Genomic DNA, 27408 nt, shown 5'->3' with positions numbered 1-27408 from the left:
ATATTCCAAACAGTTCACATATTCTATATAATTTATAGCTTCTTTCCATTAGAGTACACATAGTATATACACATAATACATAAATAGAAATATGATTTATAGTTACATTGTAATCCTATGAAAGCATTATGCTTTCACGCAATCTTATTTTTATAGCAAAGAAAAAAATCACTTTTTCTTATTTACTAAATAATTAAAGGTTAGGTTATGTTGTCATAAATAATCTTAAGAATACAGAGAATAATTTGAACAAAATATTGCGTTCAGATTTTTAATCTATTTGCTTTCGCAATACAAAGATACACTCCACTATTCACAAAGAACAAACTTTATCTTGTCTGCTCATCAATTACCGACTATACGCATTAAATACGGAAACAAAGACGCGGTCTTTGTCATTCGGATTGCCATCTTGAAAAGTTACTAAGAGAGGTCGCCTCATGGATATCTAGTGTCCCATGTAATTCGAAAGCGATTGTTTAAATTTATGAAGCCATTAGGACATCACGGTACATTCGGCCAAAGCCTTGTTCCTGATACCTCGTGCAATAAAAGAGTCGCGTTACGGCGGTATTTTGTCTGAAGTGGTGGCCACCTACATTAAGAATATAACAAGTTGATTGCGTGCACTTTTGTTGTATAGACCGTAAAATATATACACGTACTTGTATGTATACGTGCGCTTGTATTTATAAAGAAAGCTGGCCAACGATGGTACTGCAACTTTCTTATACGCGATACAATATCGCGATGGTCGAGCAATATTAAAATTGTATCATTCTTGATGCCATTCTTTGCAAGATCAAATGGATTTTATAAATGTGGAAACGTTTAACTTCTAAAAACAAACTTTTCACCTTTGTATATTAAATAATCCATACATTCATACGAATATAATTTTTTCAAAAGTATTATTCATAAACATGGAAACGAGGAATCTGTTTATTTTGAAACAGAAATGACTCTCTTTGACATATTATTGACATATTCCTGTTAATGGTTAAAGGGCAAACTCTGTTTTCTTTTCAGCAGTGAGCTCGATGCGGCCGATAGACAGCACGAAATGCGTGGTGGTCCAAGACGTGAAGGCTGTCACTCATGAGAACGCGCACGTTCACGACCCGATATCAACGCAAATACCCACCGAAGGTAAATATCAGGCGGTATCAATTTGCATCCACTATACATGATGTAAATACTCCGATGTACGACGTCTCGCGGTAATTGCTTTTGGGAGACGTCTGCCGCGTTCGAATGGCTTCCCCTGTCCTGATATCGGCCGTCTCGTACATAACTATACAATGGCCGCATCGAGAATAATATCGGTTCCGATGTGTACCTACATTCGTCGAGTTGCACTACTGCTATGCATTTGTCGCAAGACTATGAGCTATTAAATAGCGCGACAAACGTTTAAACGGAGTCAAAATTAACGGAGAATTTAATACAATACGTACAACGTGATACAGATATTATTGAAATTAAAGAGAATACTAACAAATAGCAATAAATAGAATTTTAAAAACCGGAATAATTTTTAGCCAATAAAATATTGGAATTTGAAATCAACAATATAATAATTTCCTTTAAAACGATATTCGAATATCTCTTGATATCTCTCTAAAATATTTAGAATTACATTTACAAATACACGAGAAATAATCAAATTTCTCTTCTCTTCTCTTCACGCAGAGTCGTTACCGACAAGCACTGCGGAGCACTCGAGTGCGTCGGACAGCGCTGGGGACCAACAGAGCGATCCTCAGATTCAGCAATCAGCCCAGCAATGGCCGGCGGTGCTCGAGCTCCAGGCGTACAACGTGGCTCACTCGGCCATGATCCCGCCTTACCATTTCTGGAACACTGAGTTCCGGAACAAGCAGCCTGCCTTCATCCGACTGAATCTTACTCTGCCCTGGGGCGCGAACTTTGCCGTCTACGGAAGGCGAAATGTCGCGCCAAGTGTCACGCAGTATGATTTTGTGGAATTTGTGAAAGGTGGTAGAGTGGATCATAGATTGAAAAGAGATACCAGTTCGGAGGCGGTCAGTTTCATGAAAACGGCGGCGACAGAGGCTCGATCTGGTGACAGTCGCTCGTACCAACATGTGCTGATCAAGAGAACGATCGTGGAACCGATGATGGTGAACGTTAGCTTGCTTCAGTATCTGGATACTGGACGTTGGTTCCTTTCGGTGTATAACGATGAGTTGCAGCCATACAAGGTCACCCTGGTCGTGACCGAAGCCGAGGGTGTATCGACAACCTGCCCGAACGACTGTTCTGGAAGAGGATCCTGTTATCTTGGAAAATGCGACTGTATCGATGGGTATCAGGTGCGTAGGTATTCTCAGGTTTCTTGGAAGGCTTAAGTTTGCAAGATTGAGACGTTGAGGAGTTTGAAGATCGATTTTAATTAAGGATATATTGCATTACAATATTAATCTTAGATTTGATTTTTGTTTTTTTTTTTAAATTTAATTTAAAACAGAAATTTTAAACTTAGTGTTTGAATGATATATTACAATACTCGATGTGCAAAATTTATGTTGAACCGTTCATCTATACGATATATATACTCCCCTTGTTAGTCCTCGACTGATGAAGTGAAATACCCGTTACGTAACAAGGCAAGGTAAGGTCATTTTAATCAGGATCAAGTGGATAGCTAGAATATATACGCTTCAACTAGATAAACATATGGCCATATTCGCATTAATATTACGTTAATTGATTACGAAATTCTAAGATTAATATAATAAATTGTTATTGCGATTATATGTACGTATAATGTTTCGAAAGAATAATTTCATTAATTTATTAATTATCTTAATAACAATAGAAGATTTTAATATTATTTTAAATTGTACGTTTCTATCGTTCTGAAGATAAATTCACAAGCGTTCTAAAAATTGAAAGAATGGATGCAACCTAACCTCAAAAAAATAATTCAAGAACGCCATATCGTAATATCAACTGACAATAATTTTAAAGAATAACATTTGTTCAAACGAGAATCTCTAAAATCCGGTGCCACAAATCTTGCACACAATTGTATTATTGAATCTGAAACGATTCAATTCCGTCCATCAGTACTATTCTCGCGTAACGATTCCGAAAGAATTACTTGCACATTGATCGAAACGATTAGATCGCGAAATGGTGTCGCTAACGTCGCTCGTCGATCATATTTATGAAAGAGAAAGGAGAGGGGAAGAGAGAGAGAATAAAAGATAATAGGGGAACCGATAAAAATTTTCAGGGAGCCGATTGCAGTAAAAGCGTGTGCCCGGTACTGTGCTCGTCTCACGGACAATATGGTGGCGGTATGTGCCATTGCGAAGACGGCTGGAAAGGTGCCGAATGTGATATACCATTAGGAGACTGCCAAGTTCCTGATTGCAATCAACACGGACAGTGTGTTAGAGGGTCTTGTGTATGTAATCCTGGGTGGAAAGGCGGTTTCTGCGACGAACGTAAGTTAAAAACATCTCTGGTTATTACACATCGTAGATGCGTTTAACAAGATAGATTTCATTGTGCGAGTCGAGTTAAAATTACTATTTTTATATAATAAATAGATAATAAAATATGAATTCAAATAGTGGAATATTCAAAGTAATTATATTATAGAAAGAGGTTTAAATGCAAGATAACAAAAAAAAATATATATTCTAATTTTATAATGGAATTGCTCAATAAAAATGCTAACGACTTTAGCTGCGTAGAAGAGGGTAAAGATAAACGAAGTAAGGAGAACGGGGAAGTTTAGTTAGGCGAATGATCCAAGTCTGCGTTCGACGTCTAGTAACGACCCCTTAAGACCAATTGTTTAACCGGCTTCTCGCTTACCCTTGAGTTAAGAACGTTCCTAGTGATAAAATCGTCCAGAACGAAAATTGCTTTGCTAAAACATAGGTTATCCAGGATATATGCATTAGTGATTAAAAGGATATTATATGACCAATTAATGAAAATTATCGTTTTATATCGTGAATCTTTATAATTAGTTTATTGATTTTTCTTATCTATAATAATTAATCATTGGAAGAGTTAGGTAAACGTATTCGATAATTCATATTCATTTTCTGTTACTTTTTATTTCTCAAGAGGATAAGAACAATTTAAAAAGAGTAGATTTTTACTTATTCTCGTGACACACTGTACGTAGAAATAATAAAGGAAAAGAACAGAAAAAATGAATGTCACGGGACACGGAATTTAAATGTGCCCTTAAAACGTCTCAGATAGATCCAACTTTTGAGTTCATTAAGGGTAACATTGTACTTAAAGCGTTTGCGCGCATGCGCAATGTGTCACGCCATATTTTAGCATTAAAAATGAGCAGTGGAAACGCGTACAGCTCGCGGATGAACGTTCACCTCCTAACGTCTATTTCTGCGTCGGATGTTGTTTCTTCATATTTGTCACGCCGCCATTAATTTCACCATAATTCAACCGTACGTCCTGCCCTTTACTATACCAGACAGATTCAAGGTATTAGTAATGCGCGTTCCCTCGTACGCCAGCCGAGCGTATACCGCACGTCTCTGTGTATAACCTATAATTAATGCACGTTCCCTCGTTGAATTTACATATGGGTCAACCATCGCTGCAATTCAAGTGGACGATTAGTTTCGTACTATTTAATGGTTGTTTTAATCCTTTCGAAGAGCATCTTGGCATTATTTTTGATTTAGTATCGTCGCACTTTGGAAGGATCGATGTGAAAATGCTTTTTCTGACGTTTTTTTTTTTTTTCGCGTGTGATAGTTGTGACAATTGGAATTAAAAATAATTAAGTTATAATTATATGTAATTACAATTATGTTTAACGATTTATAAATTGCACGTCTCTTAAAATCTTCAATTCGTCCACTTGATTCTACGTTTAAAAAGAAGAAATAAAATTTGAGTTAAACGCCTCACAAGTGTTCTTTGCCAGACCTATTCCGCAGAAACATGGACGGAAAAATGACGTTGTTGAAACGAATGGGGAAATTATTCGCGGGAAAAGGGACGCTTTGTCTCTGACATTCTCACGATTTCGTCGTAACGCCTCTTTCCCTATCATTCTTCGACAAACGATGGGGGGATATTCGTTTCGCATTAAAGTCTACCATTGATATCACGATCGAGGATGCATTTGTTTGACGATTAGGTGGCTAGAATTCGAATCTAATTTGTTACCTGAAAACGTAATGTGATATTTAATATGTAATATAATTATATTTACAATTGTGAATTTTTGTTACTTGCTCATAAATCGTACATTTATATGAACTTTTTCACTTTATACTTCACGCGAGTTGTCAAATATTGTCAAAAGATGGCGTATAACAGGTCCCGGTGGTGTATAAGGTGAATGGTAACGTACGACACATTGCCGGGACGCTTTGGAATTAAGTTTCATAATTTCCCCGGGGCAGCTGGAATCCACGGGAATAATGCAATTGTTCCGATGCCATAATTTAAAAAGTTAGCTCATTCGTCGGTGCCCAGGGCACAATCGCCGATGCCCATCCCCCTTTAGCGGCTTTCTCTCAAAAGACGCTCCAAAACAAAGCTAAGTGTAGATTATTTGTACTACTTTCCTGAAATTGAGCACAATAGTTTAAGCTAGATTAAACATTTGATATATTTGAACAATTCGTATAACTGAAAAAAAGAAATATATTTTCGAAATTTGCCAATAATAATGATGACGAGTGCTTGTCAATAATAGGTTATGTCAAATTATTCTGAGCACAATAGTTTAGATTAGATTAAACATTTGATATATTTGAACAATATATTTGAAAAAAAGAAATATATTTTCGAAATTTGTCAATAATAATGATATTGAGTGCTTGTCGATAATTCTAGGTTATGTTAAATTATCCTGAGTACAATAGTTTAGGTTAGATTAAACATTTGATATATTTGAACAATTCGTATAACTGAAAAAAAGCTTGTTGATAATATTAGGTTATGTTAAATTATCCTGGATTAAACATTTGATATATTTAAATAATTTGTACAACTAAAAAAAAGAAATATATTTTTAAAGTTTGTCTATAATAATGTCTATAATAATGACGAATGCTTGTCAATAATATTAGATTATGTCAAATTATTCTGAGCACAATAGTTTAGGTTAGATTAAACATTTGATATATTTGAACAATTCGTATAACTAAAAAAAAGAAATATATTTTCGAAATTTGTCAATAATAATGACGATGAGTGCTTGTCAATAATAGGTTATGTTAAATTATTCTGAGTACAATAGTTTAGGTTAGATTAAACATTTGATATATTTGAACAAACTGAAAAAAAGTTTGTTGATAATATTAGGTTATGTTAGATTATCCTGAAATAGTCTACGCTGGATTAAACATTTGATATATTTGAATAATTTGTATAACTAAAAAAAAGAAATATATTTTTAAAGTTTGTCTATAATAATGTCTATAATAATAACGAGTGCTTGTCAATAATACTAGGTTATGTCAAATTATTCTAAGCACAATAGTTTAGGTTAGATTAAACATTTGATATATTTGAACAATTCGTATAATTGAAGAAAAGAAATATATTTTCGAAATTTGTCAATAATAATGACGATGAGTGCTTGTCAATAATAGGTTATGTTAGATTATTCTGAGCACAATAGTTTAGGCTAGATTAAACATTTGATATATTTGAACAATTCGTATAACTGAAAAAAGCTTGTTAATAATATTAGGTTATGTTAGATTATTCTGAAATAGTCTACGCTGGATTAAACATTTGATATATTCGAATAATTTGTATAACTAAAAAAAAGAAATATATTTTCGAAATTTATCATAATGCTGATGATGAGTATCAATTGAGTGCTACGTTATGTTAGATTAGATTAAGATTTTTAGATTTTTATGGAATAATAACGATTAATCTTGCCAACATATTTTTTTTTTTTAATATAAAACAATATATTGCAAAAAATAACAAACGATAATCGACGATAAATTGCAGCTGATTGTCCTGATCCGAACTGCAGTGGCCACGGCGCATGCGTTGCCGGTAAATGCTATTGCAAAGCAGGCTGGCAGGGTGAAAGGTGCAACCAGGTCGATCAGCAGGTGTACCAATGCCTACCCCGTTGCTCTGACCACGGCACGTACGATCTCGAATCCGGAAGCTGCGTCTGCGAGGGACACTGGACCGGTGTCGATTGTTCACAACCAAGCTGTGGCCTCGATTGCGGGCCGCATGGAACCTGCGAACAGGGTCTTTGCAAGTTAGTACGCGTTCTGCATTGCATTCACTATCGCATGCGGCTGGTATCGTCCTTCGCGAATTTAAATTTAATTATCCGGACGCGTACGTATTCAGTAGGAAAAGTGATGCGTGTAGTCCTTCCTCTTAACCTCGTTTCTCAATCTGCTATATTAGAGACAGACATTTCTTGAATTGAAAATAAGTGTATATAAATTATACAGAATTTAATCAAGATAATATTTTCTAGTTTTAACAAAAAAAAAAAATAAAGAAATTGAAAAATATTAAGGGATCTTAACTCTGTAAGTTATAATTATTAAAAAAAGGCATAATATCAAATTATTCGTATTCGACGTTAAATTGAAATTAAATTGGGAAAATAAGAGACGTTGCGTAAAAAGAAGGGAAATTCGAAAGTGGCGGAATCCTAAGCAGGGGGAGGGTGGCGCTTAGAGTGCAGGGGCTAAAAATGAGTAAATTGCCGGCGAGATCGGAGGCACGAAAAGTCGGAGGCTAAGGAGGTGAAAAATTGCGAGAAAAAGGCTCTGTCTTAGGGGTGGCCGCCAACTTATCACTACTCGGGAGGACCGTCCTCCCTTCCCACCTTCCCTTCCCTTTGTCAGAATCAAGGACGCGAAAGAGGATCTCTTTTCTCATATTCTAAAGCTGGCGCCTCTCTCGTCCCCTCCGCTTTCCCGGAGAAAGAGCGTCTGCAAGCGCAAAAAGTTCCCACCCGCGGATGACGAGTTCGGAACTTGGCGGAACCCGTGTCCTTTCCCTTCTCTCCTCAAGGATCTCCACGCGGAGGGAATCAATTTTGCATTTGGGAGATAAAGCTGAGTGCATCCCTCCCAATAGGGATTGTCCACGACACTTTCGGAATATTATCTTGAATCGCGTGTTGCAATCTCTTGAAACTGGATTCTGATTTCTTGAGTTGAAAGAGGACGTATATAAGACGTTGAAAGAATCTGGGGGATCTTGACATCTTTAAATCTTAAGCTAAGATTAAATCTTAGGTGTTTAAGATTGATTGAAGTTTAACGACACGGATTTATTTTCGATATGGTTCAATGTTTGATTAAAATTTCATTGTAATATTGTAATTATTACGGGAGAATTGGAATTGAATTTTCAGTGGTTGAAGAAAATATGGGTTTTCAGGTGCAACGATGATTGGACTGGCACGAAATGTGATCAGAAACCGTGCGATCCACGATGCGCGGAACACGGCCAGTGCAAGAATGGAACTTGCGTGTGCAGTCAAGGATGGAACGGACGACATTGCACGCTGCGTAAGTGTAAAATATTAATGATATCCATAACATTTAAATTTATTATTATGGATACTTGATCCTTATGGAGTCTTCTTAAAATTAAAACTTAAGTAATCGTTGTTTTATTAATTTTGTTACACGGTATTTATCTGAAATACAATATTAGATATAATTGTACTGAGACTAAAATAAGTAGAAGGACTCAACGCTTTATCAGACAAAGAAGTATGAGACTATAAAAATCAGTCAAAAATTAATCAATCAATAAAAATTTAAACACTTACTCTTATTCGTGTATTCTACAAATCTATTTTTACTTACTTATTTTTGTGCCTTATGTAATCTAAAAAAAAAAAAAAATATCTAAAAAGATATATAATATATAACCTGTATTAAAATATCAAAACTAAAAAACGTATTTCAACTTTCAAATCTAGGTTTAAATTTGAGCTCAAAGTATTTATTACAAATCGATGATGGCATTTTAATCGAGAATCATTTCTATAGAAATGTAATTTTTTTCTGAATCGATAGATATATATATATATGTATACATTCTATCACGAAATCACGTGTATCGTTTATTTCTCGAATAGGTAGTATCGGTTTTCAATTAACTTCGATCGTTGTCCCGATATCTTCAATTAAAACATTCTCTTGACAGCTGGATGCGAGAATGGATGCAGCCGGCACGGACTGTGCACTCTGCAAGATGGCGAATACAGTTGCGAGTGTTCAACCGGTTGGGCAGGCAGGGATTGTAGCATACGACTGGAAATGGAATGTAATGACTTTATTGATAATGATCAGGGTAAGTAAAATATATTGAAAACCAAAAGGAACGAAAGAAATATATATTATTACATCAACTAATTTCTCTGTATTTATTATGCTAAATTAATATTTTTCTATTTGTATACAAAATTTAAACAAATCTATTACATTAAATTTTCAAAAAAATTTCAGCAAAGTTAAATTAAATTCACTTCTCTTCAATTTCAAAGGAGGTTTCATAGAAAATTGAATTTATGAAAACGAAGTTTATATAATTTTTAATTGCGTTTTATTCGGTGAACAATTTGATCCAAAAAGCACTGTTTCTCAGATGGCATGATGGACTGTTCTGACAGCGAGTGTTGCTCGCACGCAGCTTGCGCAGAGCATATCATGTGCCTTACTAGTAATAATCCCGTGGACGTCCTTCTGCGTAAACAACCGCCCAGCGTGACCGCGTCATTTTACCAGCGTGTGAAATTCCTCGTTGAGGAGAACAGCGTACAAAGCTACGCTCATATGAACGAGTACACCGAAAGGTAAGATCGATCAATTCTTCTCATACGGTTTTCACATTCAGTCAAATCATTATAATATTTATAGATGAACGCTTAGTTGTATATATACTTTATTTTTACGATGTCTAACAGGATAATTGCGTTTAGGCGTGCGAGCGAGCGAGTCGTTGCTCCATCGGTCAATTGAAATTTTTCTTCATTCTCTTCGAGAAAATCTACTTTACCAACCGATTGAATGGAAAGATTATTAATTATATTGGTTATGAAAGGGAAGACTTGAACGTATCACAGATTCTGGAAATTAAGAAATTTTATTGGAGGGGAAGGGAATCTTCAAGGTTTCGTTTCGATAAAAAAATTATATGTAATTAAAGTTATTTAAAATTTTTTAATGGTTCCCTTCTTATAAGAAAGATTTATCTTTTTAATTATTGGAAGAATTAATTTCTTTATCATTGAGATCTTAAAAAAAGAATTACCATTTTTACACAATTTTTAAATTAAAGCTAAAATATGTAAATTGAATTGCCTATTAAAACTTTATAATTTTCAAAATTTATAAAATCTGAACAAAATTCGAATAATATTAATTTTTAATCGCAACAACGACTGGCTCGTTCGATGATCATCGATACACGTTGAATTAACGAAAAGATAAAAATAGAAGGAAAAAGGAAAAACATATAGAAAGAGAAACATATAGCATAGCTGCGTGACATAGTTTCTGGCCTTTCACAATTTTCGAATGCGTTTTACATATTACGCGGCTGTTACTTTCCTCGTTTTTATCATCCACGAGAACTGCGCAGATCATTGATTTCATTCAAAAAGGGACATTTTTTTTGTTTGTTTGTCCGTACGTGATGTGTTTCACATAAAATAGCTCGAGGAATATATGTATACACACATGTGCAGTGTGTGTTACATACATGTAGAAAAACAAAATGTGAGAGAAACACATCGCACCATTCGAGAAACGTGTTTGAACACACACGGACGATGATTCCGCTCAAGAGTTTTGTTTACATGGTCCATTTTTTCGAAGCTTCACGATGGGGATATCGTTGAAAAATTCTTCGTAACACAATTTTCGTACAGATTTCTGTATCGATTTATTTACGATCGAATTATTAAATCGTTTACATTATTTAGATGTTAAATATTTCACGAATTATTATACAATTAAAAAATAAGTAATATCTTGATTATTAAATTTGTTTGCATTTTATTACATTTCTAGTTTGAAATATTTCTTATTAATCTTGTTCTATTTTTTTTTCGAAATAAATATTATCATTAGTAGAAAATATTATAATATATATATATCGTTAAAGATTAGAATGGGAAAAAAATGTGTAATTTAAAAGAATTCTTTTCTTAAATTTTGATTTTTCTTTCACTCGAACAACGTTTTCCCCATCGTGAGCGATTTTTCAGTGACGAAGAAAGTGTTGAAAAAGAAAAAGAAAGAAAGAAAGAACGAAAAAGAAAAGATTCAATTTGATTCACTTGTATCGCCATGCCAAACAATCGGGTGTATCCGTGACAGCTGAATTATCAAGAGAGCCCCCGGTGGGTGACAACCCTGCCAACCCTCTGACCATCCTATTCCTCGTGTTTCACCCCCTCCCTCCCCCGAATACCGAATGCGTCAGTGATCATCTCGGAAACATTGTCGATCAAAGGTGCTTTCCTCGCGTGCAACATCTGATATTAATTAACTTGCAATTCACTTCCGTGAATCACGCGATGAATCTTGTCACTCGTGATGTGAATTTGCCAAAGTTTCTTCAAATAAACTTTGGAAATCTTCCGTTTTGGAGAATCGAGGTCGATGACATTTTTTTTTTTTTTTTAGAATATTAAAATATTAAATGAAATATTAAATGATATATACTCAAGAAGAAAAAATGTAGAAAATTTGAAAACTCACTTGTTTATTTACTTGTTTATTAAAGAGACGAAAGTATCATTGATAAATTTATTAAATAACGCAAATTGTGCGAAAGAATTTGAATCAATTCACGAATCACGTTATTTCAATCACGTTTGATAAAAATTGCTTAAATTTCACATAATTGATCAATATTATATTATTTCGATTAATTTACTTGTATAATATTATTTTTAAAGGATATTATCCAAAAGAATGTGCCATTCTTCGCATAACATAACCTCTAAAGTGGAAAAATTATTTTGGTTATGAGCAACATATATATTCGTTCAATTTTATCTTAGGATACAGAAAAAAGACAAAGACAATACGTTACGTTGATAACTCGCTAAGTGAATAAAAGCATAGACCGAGGAAGTCTAGTCTGACGCGTTCACGGTCAGCATCCTTTGTTCAACACTGATGAAGATTTGCTCGGGACGCGTGCTGGCCGACGCATTGGCGCGGCAGCGAGCGCATTTCGGGGGATTCGTGTATTTTGTCTAGTGTTTATCCTCTGTGTGTACCCTTGCCACCACCAAATCACCATTCACCCTACAGCCGAAGATCGAAAGAGGCTCCGTTTTACGTACAGACTATTGTGAAGTACAGACCAAAAAAAAAGAAAAAAAAAAAAGAAAAAAATATGTCGAAATTAAAGATTTAAAAACGAGAAAGAAAATAAAACGGGAAAAAAAAGAAGATGAAAGGAATAAAAAAAAATGAAAGAGATTAAAAAAAAAAAAGTCTGCACACGGAGAAAATATTCTAGAGACTCGATTTTCGGTATATTCTCGATCGGTTGCTGTGGATTAAGTTTCCCGCGTGAAGCTTTTTTTCTTTTTTACATGTACAGCTTTCAGGCATCGCGTTGTTTGAACAAAACAAGAAGTGTATTTTACCTTAGAACGGTAACGCGATAAGCAGACCGTGTCGTTTTCCAAATTTCTCTTGTGACTTACCAGCTATTTCGGCCATTTTTTTAAGCAGTTCACCGACATTGGGAAATTCATAGATAAAGCGCAAGGGGACGCTCGAGTCGCGGTGCTCGCCTAACCTAAAACATTACGAATCTAACTTGCACAATTGATCGGTTAATTAATTCGTTCAATAGATTGTTAACGATGAAACGATGAAATTAACGGAGAAACGACGAGTTTCGAGAGTCGGTCGTCCCCGAGTAAAATTATTTCTAGAAATGGTAGACACAAGTTTGAAATCTGTCGCGGTTCGGTCGCTTTTCTCCATGTGTGCGTCCATTCACTCAATTTCTACGTTTTGAATCGAACGTTATTCGTTATTCGATACACCGCAGTTTCAGTGTGTGTCCGAGAAAGAGATCTACGGAGAGCAGAATACAATTTTATTTTGATCTTGTGAAGTATGCGCTACTTTCGTCGACATTAATCGTTGGCTTTTTCCAAGCATGTTTGCTGCCATCTTGAAACACCTTTTTCACTTCGATTCAAAGATGGATAAAAAAAAAAAATATTTGAATTTTATTCAACAACTTTATTTGCGATTCTGATATGGGCACGTTTTCGGTTGGAAGAATAGCATAAAAGCTTGTACGATTTGCTTTGAAATACGATGAAATTGAAACTTGTTTTTGATATAAAAGTTTAAAGAGAAAAAGAAGGTATTAAATTAATATGTAAATTACGGTTGAAAATAGTTCTGTGTAAATAAAGCAAGTCAACTTTATACGTAACAATTTACATTTTTTTTTTTTTTTTTTTTTTTTTTTTTTTTTTTGGGAGAAAGAAAAAGCGTAATTAGATAGTTTCCGTGTTTTGTTAGAACAGTCGCGTAACAAATTGTACAAATACAAATTGAATTATTATATTGTATGTGTTTATTACTTTTTTAATTAAATTATAGATGGGTTGAAGAGAAAAATTTAACTTTAACAAAATGTTAAGAAAAGTGGTTTATGATATAATTCTAGAAATTAAGATTAAAGGAGAGCTCTTATTTGAATGAAAGCATAGAGAAATTCATATAGCAAAAGCTTTATATTTCTCGGAATCAACAACATTTGATTATATTTTATTTTTCAATTATGAAAAGAATAATTTCAATTCAAAATTTCAATTATTTTTGAAGCAAATCATTGTATAAACTTATTTTGTTTGCCTTTTTTTATAATAATAAATGATTTTTAATATTGAACACGAAATATGAAATGATTATAAATTATTTGCTTTTCAACATTTATATTTAATAAATTTATATAAAGAATGGTAATAATAATTTACATACAAAAAACAAATAACATCAATGTATATCATATCTTTGAAGCAAATTCATTTTTCATTGTTGACTTATATTTACATAGAATTAATCAACTATAATAACAGTATTTACATTTTTCATTCTAAAATCGATTCACTTGTCCAAAAATCAATTTACGATTGGCACAATCTAAAATTAATGTGAAATTAATTCGATCACTCGCGAGACACACAAATTATTCGAGGAATGGAATAAGGCGTGTTTTCAATGGAGCGAAAACGAGAGAACGCCTAGACTCTTCCTGCCCTCTTCGCTCTCTTCTTTGAAATAGAATCTCGAGCGGACAACAGGCAACGTACAAGTATCCCTGTGAATCAGAAATTCAGGCTGGCATCAGGATTGCTCGGACAGAGCGTAATCAATATTCGAAGATCGTCTGCCAACATGGCAGTCCAGGCTCTGATGGAATTTCTCCTCATTGTCAGTTCCAAGCTTGGCTTCGACGGGCAACGCGATAAGAGGATCCTTCCGTTACTCTCGACTCACTCGATACGAGACGAATCTCGAATCGACGTTGAGTCGATAATGTTGGATTCCAAACGAAACGACGCGACGCCCGTGTCTCGTTAACACGTGTGCATTATCGGTTGCATCTATTATGCGAGAAGATATTCGAGCTCTCCATCTCTTTCTCTTTTTATTCTATACATTACAAATACATATATATCTATAAATATATATATATATATATAATTATTTATTTATTTACATGTTATTTATATTATATATACATATTTATAATATAAATAATATAAAAATATATACATAAATATTTATATATATATTATATATATATTTATATATATACATATATAATCATATATATACAAATGTGTGTGCGTAGTTTCCAACTTGTGTCTGTCATGTATTACCACTCTATGTTGAATGAGTCTGCGAGTGATTGTATTCATGTTGCGTGACTGACGAAAACCGTGTGTATGATGGGTACGCTTGATTAGTGTGTGTCTACGTCTATTGTTTCTGTAACGGCGTACGGAACATTGCGATGGAGCATTCGATTTTCGCCGCGGAACTCGCAAATGCACGGTAAAACGTTGGCGCGAACGTGTAATGGGTGGGGGAATATAGGCGTGGTGGGGATAAACTTCTTCGAAAGTTAACCATCGGTCGTAACGTACGAAAAAAGCAATATCGTATGATGGTAATGGCGGTAATGGCGGGAAAATTTGAATGAAAAAGGACGTGATAAAAGAAAAAAAAAAAGAAATCGATGAAAATGCGAAATAAACGATTGCTCGCGCAATGCTGCGTACGCGCGTCCGTTTTTTTGCCCGCAAACGCGGGTTCTGTGACCGTGGTAACGCCCTTTCTTCTCGTTGGTTTTTTCCCACACGTAGTACGTTCTGGAGTTCCTTTACACCGCGGTAAGTTGCAGCTCTCTCGCTAATCGTTCATTAATCCAAAAGAAAAAAAAGTTTTTTTTTTTATGAACTAAAAAAAAAAAAAAAAAATTGAAAAAAGTACCATCTATTTGCTCGTTTCGCTCGTAACATTCATCTTATATGTTTTTTCGTATGTCCCATTATATGTAATCTATCTATATATTTATACGTATGTTCATACCCTTAGCCTGCGTATCACGTCTCTCTTTTTTCTCTGTTTCCCTTGTTCAGTTATCATTTTTTGTCTATGTCTTTGTCTCTTTATATATATATATATCTTCGTTTGATCTTATTCTCGCTCATCCCATATGTATTTCTTCTGTTTTATTATCCCTAACCTATTTTCGATTCAGTTATGTTTGCCAATTATGTTTTGCCAATGTTTGATCATAACCTCGCTTATTCGACTCATATCTACATATTCCCGAGTCTTCTGTATTCCATTTTCAATCGCCTGTCTGTCGTCTTTTTTGAGTTTTCATTTTATCATTCTCTTATTTTTCTCGCTCAATCATTTCTTTTTCTCTTTTTTTTTTCTGTATTTGTCTATCTTGTCTATCTACCTGCGTATTGTTTGTCATTTTTGACCCGACGGCTACCGCTTATAGTTCGCGTGAAACAAATATACGATATCAATGATTCAACATCTTTAATTTTACCTTTGTGCGATGTGAGAAATATCATGTGTGTTTAATAATAATTTATTAAATTGAAATTTACATTAATTTAGCAATTGAATTTTAATTCTAATTGCATTTGTCTTACCTTTATACTAGAAATTATATTAGAACCTTACTCGATCGATAACAAAAAAAAAAAATCTATGTTATCTTTAGATAAGAAAAATTTAAACTTAAAATCAATCGAAATCGCGAACATATGGCTACAGCTAAAGGGTTATTACTCTCTTCACACCTACATTGAAAGTACAATCGTATCAAATTGTCTTTGTGTTATCTGTGATATGTCGTCGGATGATCGTTGTCTATAACCCTGCTCTTATCCGCCCTCTCTCTCTCTCTCTCTCTCTCTCTCTCTCTCTCTCTCTCTCTCTCTCTCTCTGTTCTGTTCCATTCCGTTCTTTCTCTATTGTTCTGTTTATGTATTGTCATCTTGTCCTGTTTAGCGCTGAGTTCTTAGCTATTATTACTACGATTATCCTGATATATAACGTAACCGGTCATAAACCAAGTAATAGTATGTTTGAGAATCGTGTCATTTTTTACGTAACAATATCCTGTCTGGTCTTGTGTTGTTTTTTGTGTTGCCAGGCTTGCACTTTTTTATGTACGTTGTGTATTTCATAAGCCCTTGTCGAATTTGTCTCTAGTGACTTTTTGCCCCCTAGCATCTTATACACGAACGCTGACTTTATTGCGCGCCTCTTGCGTCAAAAACATATATATTCTTGCGTTCCATTTTTTTGTTCAATTGTTCCTTTCCGTCGTTTGTCGATTATTAACCTAATAATATAAAATATACATCATCATATAACATTTATATTTATATGCATAATAGATATTTGTACACAAGCGGTGGAAAAGATCTAATAATCGTGGTATATAAAATAAAATCAAATGTAAAACGATGACGATGAAAATGAGAATGAGAAAAAAAAAACAAGTTATAATGTATTGTTCCGAATCGACGGATCGGCAATAATTACGAAATCGGAACCGTTCAATACACAGCTTTATGATACATGATACGATATGATACGAAGGACCTGAACGACCAATCCCTCCCTTGTCCCTTGTCTACGTCTGTTATCACCTGTCTACAATGTGCCAATAACCCCGTTACACCAAAGCCCTGTGTCTGTCTTTAACCGATCCGTGCTATCTAACCCACCGAAAGTTATAATCTCATAACAGAACACGACAGAAACCCTCTTTTGGAGAAAAATCGATTCGTCCTTATCCGTCCGTGGTTCATGCTAAAGCCAGTAATAATTTCTCATAAATCAGAAGACTGCAAAAGATTTCTTTTCAATTTAATATTGGTGGATTAATTCGTGAGTTAAATTTTTGAAAAGAGAAAGAAAATGAAAGAAAAAAAGAGAAAATGAAATCATTTCTGATTTAAATTGTTCATTCATTATTATATTCTTGAACAGGAAACGAACGAGTATCTAAAATAAATAATAAAGGAAAAAAAAGTTTTCCAAAATAATGAGAAGATGAAAAAAGAGAAGGCAGAAAAGAGGAAAGTCGTTTGATACGTTTGAATGTCGCGCGCGCGGGAGGAAAAGAAATATGGCGCGATAAAATATAAAATAAACATCGTATCGCTGACAGAGCAATAAGAATGAAAAAAATCCAAGTAAAGAGAGACAGAATTCGGCATTGCGTCGCTGTATCGCGCTGATCTTTCTGTCGCGAGACCGTCCATATTTTTATTTTTTTTTCTTTACTATTTTTCTTTGTTTTTCCGTTATTCAGTCTTGCATACGCGCTCGCCACCAGATGTCGGTGTGTTCGAGATTGATCTACATATATATATATATATATATATAGATAAAAAATATATATATATATCCATTTCTCTCTTCTTTTCGATTTATTTTTTCATCTCGATTCGAATTGTTTTACGTTTCCTTTTATATACGATTTACTATGATTTCAGATTCTTTTTTTCTTTGTTTTCTTTTTTTTTTTTTNTTTTTTTTTTTTTTTTTTTTTTTTTTTTTACCAGTAGTGACGACTGTGCCTGCCACCTTGCTATGCTCGTACTTGGAGGATCAGCACCCAGGTAATGTTTGATCCCCAAGTCGCCGAAGGAACGAGAACGGTGGCATGGTGCGCGTAGCCGGAATTATACACGGCTTTGATCGTTCTCCAGAACGACGACACGATCGTTTGTCCATTGGATATCGTCTGACTTTTAATTCTCATGGGGGAATATATGGATCCTCCAAGAACGAATCATGACCCCATATGCAATTCCTTAGGGACAAATGAATATATATATATATATATATATATATACAAATATCAAATGCATCTATGCAGCTTGTTGTATGTGTTCTACCATACTTTGATATTTGATATTTGCTAAAATGATAAAGGAAAAATGTTTTTTTATTATGTAAGAATAATTTGAAATATGTATTACAGATAACATAATCTGAATATTAACTTTCAATTATAACTTTGTTTCCTAATTTATTAGAATTTATTTTTCAATTAGGAAACTGACAAATATAGATATAAATATTTCAATATCTTTATGGCTTTATTCTATATATATAAAAAAAAAATCTTTTCAGATGTGGAAATTTTATTAGATATATGTTCGTTTCTTTATTTTCTTAATATTCTATAGATATAAGCAATATATTTTAAAAATAATTAAACACTGACGTTATCATATGATACACGATTTATATTTGTTATCGAATTTTCATACAGTATTCAGGGAATATTTTTTATACTGTTTCTCGACAGCTATGCTTTATAAATCTTGTTTGTTGCGAGTAAATTGAACATGTCAAATATTAAGTTAGGTTGGCACATGGAACGCCGCGAATTTTTGAATTCATTTCAACTTTTAAATTATAATTCATATTATTCAAATATAATTTTCAAAATAATATGTTTTCTCAATCTTTTATTTAAATTATTATTTTTCAACAAATAATAAGTATATATAAGAAGATAATTAAAAATCAATATTTTCATATACAATATCTTTATTTGCAAACATATAGTCCATTAAGCGGTATCTGATATAACAAGCTGCGTACATATGCTTGATACACGGCATATTTTCTATATATTATATTATTATTATCATCATCATCATTATTATTGTTATTATCTTACCTACCTACATCAATCTCATTATATTCAGCACTATACACAAATCGCTTAAAATATTCAGCTTCAACATATTCCAACTTTTATATATCGCAGATAATCCAAGCCCTAAAACTTATTACGTATAAATTTTTCATTGCCTTTATTAAGTATCTATTTATACATGATTATATATGCATGCAGTTCTATTTTCACGAAAATTTACCACCCACCTTTTATTTATTTATTATTATTATTACCTGCCTCAGGACGATCGTGTTCTTTTTTGCTCCCGAATTGACAATCTGCTCGATACTTTACAAAAAAATCAACTACCCACAATCAAGCCAAAAAAAATGAACAAAACCTTTAAAAGAATGCAACCATGAATAAATATCACGCAAATTGCAAGAAAGTGAATGTGACTGAAAGAAAATGTTCCGCGTCGTTGCCAATACGATACGCGACAACTAACCTAGTTGATCAAGAAACCGACTATGGCGACATCTGGCCCAGCGCGAACACATAGCGCCACGCATTATTTCGTTTGTAAAATCAATTTGTATCGCTTCTAGATACGACCAAAACCATTAACTACCTTTGTGCGAGTCAACGCGGCCGGTAAATGCCGACTCGAATGGAATTGCGGATTGTATTGGCAGCGATGTGAGAATATTGGATCGCATTGAACCGTTGACCGCGGAAGCTGATTTGATAGACAGAAACGATTGTTCACGCTCTCGAAGTTTGTATCTTACGATACATGAATTGTACGATTAAAATTTTACTAAATTCGACAATTTTCTTTTTATTTAATTAATTTTTTACTCATATAATTTTTATCATTATTTGAAAATTTTTAGAATTTGTCGATATGTATTCTCTCACCCGATCTTTTTTCTCTTAAATAATTCGAAGTGATACATAATTAAATTTTTTTTATTGTTAATTGTTATATCGATGATAATATGATTTGAAAGGATTTTAGATCAGCATTTCGCGGTTCAACGGATCAACGATACGATCCAATTTCAAAAGACTTCGATATATTTTTGATTTGTAACAGTCGAGTTGCGGTGATGCGAGGCCAAGTTGTAACCGAACAAGGAATTGGAATAGTAGGCATCAGGGTATCCGTGGACAGAGACCCCCGCTTTGGATTCACATTAACTAGAGCTGATGGATGGTGAGTTACTGATTTTATGATTTTACTGTATATCGTTTTGAATATGATACGTGAAGAATAAAAGTAGAAACTATAGATGAAATTATTCCATACGATATACGTATATCCATTTAAAATGCGAATTTATTTTCTTTGATACAATCATAATTATAGACTGAAATAAATGCCCTCTTTTTCTCTTAAGAAAACAAAAACGTGTACAAACACTCGTACCAATGATAAACACATAAACATATGGTGTGATATTAGTATTTGTCCTTGATGAATGTGTATGCCAGCTTGGACGCCCTTCGTAATAGGATCAAGGATGCATTGTAATGAAGGTTGTGGGAGGGGTGTGGGGAGATGATGAAACACCTATATCAAACAGGTATATAGTAATCCTGGCGAGGATAATCCTGAAACACGGAGCCGGAGGAGTTGGCCCTGTAAACCACATCAAAGCTCGAGCTAATGATGTCGAAAGCTTCCTAATTACTCCGTGCAAACCTGCGTGATTAGTCTGACCTATGTCTATCCCTTCTTCCCTCTTTTGTCGGATCACCAGCAAAATTTTACCATAATATACTGAACTGCAAACGTGAGAGAGAATATGCATATATTGGTATATAAATTCACGATAACATTTCCATTTCTATATATATATTTCCTATTTTTGTTTCATTTTTCATTCTCTATCTCTCTCTCTCGCATTCGTTTCACATAATCCCAAACGGAAGTTTGAGATAGAACTCTCTCGTTGTATTCACGGGTTAATGAATACGGGGCCATGATAGATTGGCAGTTATTGCGGCCAGATTCCCTGATAAATACGCATTTGTCACTATTTGATTGCGAATACGGCTTATATTGTATCCTATTCGTGAAACGGTTCCACGATTCATGTGTTTGTAACGCGACAAGAAACTTTCAAATCGGATTTCAAACATGTCCAGGCAAAAGTTTCTGGGGACTGGACCTTACGGCTTAGTTCAATTTGTCGCCTGTTGATGTCGCTACGTGACAAGAACGCACGATAAAATGAAAGAGAGAATTATGAGGATGCGTAGGGAACTATTTATTGGAATGTTTTTTCCTTGAAATTGAATAACGATGTGTTTGTATAATTCGAATTTTTCGTAATTTTTTTAAATTTTAATTTAATAGGTGAGATTTTTCAATAGCGATAAAGAATATTTTGAAATTAATCTTTATGCAATATATAATTAAAAATATTAATGTCAATTTTTGAACACATTTATAAAAAATTTTATATTAAGAATCATAATTTTTTGCAATTGAAATTTTTAAATGATTAAGAAAATCAAATAAATATCTTTTATCGATTGACCATAATTTATTATTATCTAATATTGAAAACTAAGATATAATTTGAAATATATTTTCGTATTTTGACCAGGTTCGATGTGTTAGTGAACGGTGGTGGTGCGGTAACGCTTCAATTTCAACGTAGCCCCTTTAAACCCCTCACGAGGACGGTGTTCGTGCCATGGAATCAAATAGTGGTCCTGCCACCTGTAGTGATGACTCTCAACGAGGAAGACGAATCTCCTAAATCCAACCAACCACCCAGTCCAGCTGTTGGTAAGTACGAATTCTTTATTATTATTATCTTTTTTTAAGTTTTTTGTCTTTTTTCACATTTTATCGTGTTGCGAAATCAACTGAAATTAAAATAAACAATGGTCCAATATGTTTCACATTTAAAACATTGAATAACTATTTTGTTTTTCATTTTTCATTTTTTTTATTTTATTTTTTTATTTATTTTTTAATTTCTATTTTTTATTTTGAATAAAATATATGTTAATTGTTTATTGCTTCATCATTGTCTTTCAACATGCAAAGAGGAATTCATAAAGGACCCATTGCTGATCGTGTGTGCCGTCTTTGTTCCGTCCTTAAGTGTTTTATGTTTTTAAGTTCCTTATCATTTATGGCATACAATATAATAGGCTTCCCAGGGATATCGATGGGACTCTTTAGCGAGCACGGTCCATGCTTGGAGCATGATCACGAATTATTGAGGCCAATCATCGTCAGTACTTGGATGCCAGAGAAGGTGGGAGGTCTTCCGGGCAAAAGTTTGGTATTCGCTGAAAGTCAGGTATATATTTTTCTTTTTCATAAAATTTCTATTAATTTTTTATTATATCGAAACCATTATTGAAATTAAATTTCTGAATTTTTCTTTGTTTTTTTTTTTCTTGCAGATCGTCCAAGAAAGCATTGCCATTCCAGGCTCGAATTTGCATTTGATGTATCAAAGCAGCCAGGCGGCCGGCTATTTATCGACTGTTAGAATGCAATTGACTGGACCGTTCATCCCAAAGTCACTGACACACGTGCACGTGCACGTTGAAATTGAGGGGTCATTGCACGCGAAGACCTATGAAGCAGACCCAAATTTGACGCACACGTTTGCTTGGAACAAGAGGAACGTTTACAAACAGAAGGTGTACGGTGTGGCACAGGCAAGGATCTCAATAGGCTATCAACACTCCACTTGTCCAGCGGTGATTTGGGAAACGCAGACAGCCATGTTGCAAGGTTTCGACGTCGATATTTCGGATATTGGAGGCTGGGGATTGGACATTCACCATCACTACAACTTTCACGAAGGAATACTTCAGAAAGGAGATGGTACCACTTTGCATTTCAAACAGTATCCTCGCACGGTAAAAGTGGTGATGGGCACTGGACTGCAAAGAAGCTTGGTGTGTCAAGATTGCGATGGTTTGGCTAAAGATGTTAGGTTATTAACACCAGTGGCGCTCACTAGTGGCCCAGATGGAAGCATCTATGTTGGCGATTTCAATCTGGTACGCAGGATTACACCTGAAGGGGAAGTATACACTGTTTTGACACTAAGGTGAGTTAGAGGCCATATTGAAATATGGCATATAAAGATAGTTTATCTAATTATAAATGTTTTAGTTTGTGCATGATGTACATATACATACAAATTTAGACTTAGATTTCTGAATAATGAGAAACATATATTTTCAGTGCAACTCAAGTGGCTTATGCTTATTATCTCTGCGTTTCCCCTGCGGATGGCCATTTATACATCAGTGATCCTGAAAAACATCAAATATTGAGAGCTTTATCTCTAAAAGATGTGGAACATCCCAGTATCAACATCGAGCCTATAGTTGGAAGTGGAGAAAGATGTATTCCTGGTGACGAAAGTCATTGTGGCGATGAAGGACCAGCTATTCGCGCCAAATTGGCTCATCCGAAAGGTACATTTTCATACAATTTAATAAACTAATTCGTTAACATTATATTATCACTGTTATTTACTTTGTATTAACCTTGTAGGAATCGCCATTGCCGCCGATAAGACTATGTACATCGCCGATGGAAGAAATATACGCGCCGTAGATCCTCATGGAATTATTCACACATTAGTTGGACACCACGGACACCACAATCACTGGTCCCCAGCTCCATGCGTTGGTGCTATACCTGCTCATCAAGCCCAATTACAATGGCCAACTGGATTGACCTTAAGCCCTCTGGATGGATCTCTTCATTTCATCGATGACAGGCTGGTTTTGAAACTTACAAGCGACTTAAAAGTTCGCGTAGTAGCTGGAACGCCGCTCCATTGCACTAGTAACACCAATAGCAATGGAAACAGCAACGACAGTGATCTAAAAAAAGTAAATTCGACGACAACCACGAGTCCAAAGAAGTCTGATGAAGTACTTGGTTCTGTACTTGCCGTTAGTTTCAGTCCAACTGGTGAACTCTACATAGCAGAAAGCGATTCACACAGAGTGAATTCTATCAAAATTGTAGATAGTTCTGGGAAAATGTCTCATTTTGCTGGACAGCAACAAGAAAGATTGCGTGGTCAGTGTGAATGTAATAATACTACTCCAAGCAGTAAAGATCTGGAAAGTTGCGCATGCACCGATGACACCAGTAGTACAGAAACTTTGTTGTCATCGAATGCTAAATTCACAGCCATTTCTGCTCTGGCTGTGTCACCAGATGGCGTCCTTCACGTGGCTGATCAAGGTAGCCTGCACATTTTAGCTCTGCAACCCTATCTTCCAAATCATGACGAAAGTGGGGAATTTCATATTCCTTTCCCACCATCGAACGAGGTATACGTATTCAATCGTTACGGTCAACACATCTCCACGAAGGATTTAACATCTGGCAAGACTCGTTATTCGTTCTTGTATAGCAAAAACACAAGTTTTGGAAAATTATCTACCGTGACGGATAGTGCCGGAAATAAGATTCAATTCTTAAGGGATTACAGCAGTGTGGTCAGTTCTATAGAGAATACACAAGATCATAAATCTGAATTAAAGATTTCTGCAGTTGGCTTCTTGGAAAAACTCTCTGAACGAGGAAGAGCTGAAATTGCACTTGCCTATGATGGTTCAACTGGATTACTGACAAGCAGATCAGGGGGTGGTGAAACGTACATCTACAATTATGATAACTTGGGTCGTGTTACTGATGTCATTCTACCTACTGGTGAAAAATTGAAGCTATTCTCTGATCTATCCGACGACGAAGGTCTATTGGTCAAAGTGTCAGCCCCTCTTCAAGCTTTGTCAAAGGGAGACAAGCAGAGGATCGTAGAATTTAAAATGAAAAATGAGAGATCAAAGATGTTAACGATTATTGATGGCACCAAAATCAAGAAAGCGATCGCTTTCACTAATAGCAGTTTAGAGGTTCTCCTTCCCGGTGGTGGTAGAGTGCTAAGTGCAGCTACTACAAAACATCCTCTTCTGGAGGCTGCATTACCAGTCGAGGCTGAAATGTTGCCAATGTGGAGTTATCAGTTGATGTCTCTTGGTGAATTAACCAACACTATGACAACCACGTACAACCTAGTCGGCGATGTTAGCCACTTTCAACAGACATTAAACAGAGAGATTTGGGTGAACGATACACGGGTTATTGGGGTAGAATTCGAACAAGCTTTCAGGCGAGAAACTTTCTACGATAGAGCGAGAAATCCACTGCTTACTGTTACCTTCGATCCTGCTGGCTTACCCCTGACTTGGCAACCGCATGAACAAGGTTACAATCTCACAATCACGTATGATAGATTCAATCGAATAGAAAGTTGGAAGTGGGGTCCATCCGATGAATCTTATGGATACGATCGCCATGGACAATTATCAGAGGTCACTAGTAGTCAGGATGGAACTAAACGATATACCTATAATGATTTCAATGTGTTATCCAACATTACTCTGGCCAGTGACAGACATTTCACTTTACAATATGATGATGATGGTGGACTACGTCACATTATCCTCCCATCAGGAACTAAACACTCGTTCTCGTGTCAAACTTCTCTAGGTTTTCTCAGAGTGACCTACACTCCACCGGGCAGCAGCAGAGCCTACCTCCAACACTACAGTCACGACGGAAACTTGTTACAAACTGTGTTCCCTGGTGATGGAGCTCGTATCGTGTATAGGTACCACACTTCAGGACAACTTGCTGAAGTCGTTCACGGTGATGGAAAGAGTGAAATTAGATATACTGAAAGCGGTTTGCCTTCGGAAGTGATTCATTCTGAAAAGGACGTAGAGTACAAATGGGATTATCAATATAGCGCCGGTCTGTTGGTGGAAGAACGCATAGATTTCGGTGCAAAGACTGGACTTAGCAATGCAAAGTTTACGTTCGACTATGATTCAAACTTCAGATTGGTGAATGTTCAAGGTAGAATCGGTGGTCAAACTCTTCCAACTCACACTATAGCATACAGTCCCAAAACAGGTATGCTGGAACAAATTGGACAATTCAAAGTAACTAGACCTCAGCCCAACGAGACCACCGTGTTCGATGGAACTGCATTGTTTTCGAGAATTACGGATGACAGATTTTTAGAGACACAAGTGACATTGACGATTCATCAATTAGAGGTTTTCAGAATGGAATTTACACATGATACTCGTGGTCGTATTAATCAGACTAGGACTTATACTCGCAACGTGGCTGTCAATACTTATACCAACGTGAAAAATTACACGTGGGATTGTGACGGCCAATTGACTGGGGTCGAAGCTCAAGAGCCATGGGGATTTAAATACGATGCTAATGGGAACATGTTGTCATTGACGTATCGTGGAAACACTATACCTATGGAATACAACAGTATGGATAGGATTGTGAAATTCGGTGAAGGATTGTATAAATATGACAACAGAGGTTTGGTGGTGCAAAATGCTAGGGAAGAAAGATTTAACTATAATGCTAAAGGACTTTTGGTTCGCGCGACCAAACGTGGACGCTTTGATGTTCGTTATTATTACGATCATCTGGATCGTTTGGCTACAAGAAAGGATAATTATGGAAACGTCACTCAATTCTTTTATAACAACCAAAAACGTCCTCATGAAGTAAGTCAAATTTATAGTCCAAGGGATGGAAAATTAATGTCGTTAGTGTACGACGATAGAGGACATTTGATTTATGCTCAAGTTTATCGGCACAAATATTATATAGCCACTGATCAGTGTGGAACCCCAATCATGATTTTCAGCCAGTATGGCGAAGGTATAAGAGAAATTATGAGATCACCTTATGGGCATATTGTTTACGACTCGAATCCTTATTTATATCTGCCTGTTGATTTTTGCGGAGGATTGCTAGATCAGGTGAATTAAATTTAATCATAATTGTTGTTAATTATAATTTTGATTGGTATGTTCGTTTCTTTAAATTCTTTTTTTTTTTTTTTTAATTTAGGTAACGTCATTAGTGCATATGCCAAACGGTAAAGTTTATGATCCACTGATAGGTCAATGGATGTCTCCCTTGTGGGAAAATGTTCTTGATAGAGTAGACACACCAACACATCTACATTTATATAGATTCAATGGGAATGATCCTATTGATGTTAGGCACACGGATCGACCAAATCAACCAACTGGTAAGTTTCATTAGCAAATAATTAAAATATCTTCATTAAAAATAATAAATTTACATCA

The 27408-nt window shown here is 35.0% G+C and overlaps 1 protein-coding gene across 4 annotated transcripts in view; it reads left to right on the top strand.

Moving 5' to 3' along the window:
- Positions 1–27408, top strand: part of LOC122718913 (teneurin-a) — a 387491-nt gene that overhangs the window by 357480 nt on the left and 2603 nt on the right. For 2 of the 4 annotated variants that reach the window (XM_043944317.1, XM_043944321.1), the window contains 14 exons: positions 1030–1149; positions 1693–2336; positions 3263–3476; positions 7000–7264; positions 8410–8540; positions 9187–9333; positions 9628–9835; positions 20309–20428; positions 21828–22012; positions 22384–22535; positions 22642–23300; positions 23438–23673; positions 23753–27075; positions 27167–27350. In XM_043944317.1, the coding sequence (XP_043800252.1) occupies positions 1030–1149; positions 1693–2336; positions 3263–3476; positions 7000–7264; positions 8410–8540; positions 9187–9333; positions 9628–9835; positions 20309–20428; positions 21828–22012; positions 22384–22535; positions 22642–23300; positions 23438–23673; positions 23753–27075; positions 27167–27350 (6588 nt within the window). The remainder of the gene's footprint in view (positions 1–1029; positions 1150–1692; positions 2337–3262; positions 3477–6999; positions 7265–8409; positions 8541–9186; positions 9334–9627; positions 9836–20308; positions 20429–21827; positions 22013–22383; positions 22536–22641; positions 23301–23437; positions 23674–23752; positions 27076–27166; positions 27351–27408) is intronic. The other 2 variants (XM_043944319.1, XM_043944320.1) reach the window with 2 other exon arrangements.

Source organism: Apis laboriosa, unplaced genomic scaffold (genome assembly GCF_014066325.1).
Source record: "Apis laboriosa isolate Shangri-la unplaced genomic scaffold, ASM1406632v1 scaffold68_cov148, whole genome shotgun sequence".
Lineage (NCBI taxonomy): Eukaryota > Metazoa > Arthropoda > Insecta > Hymenoptera > Apidae > Apis > Apis laboriosa.
This window is presented reverse-complemented; position numbering and strand designations above follow the sequence as displayed.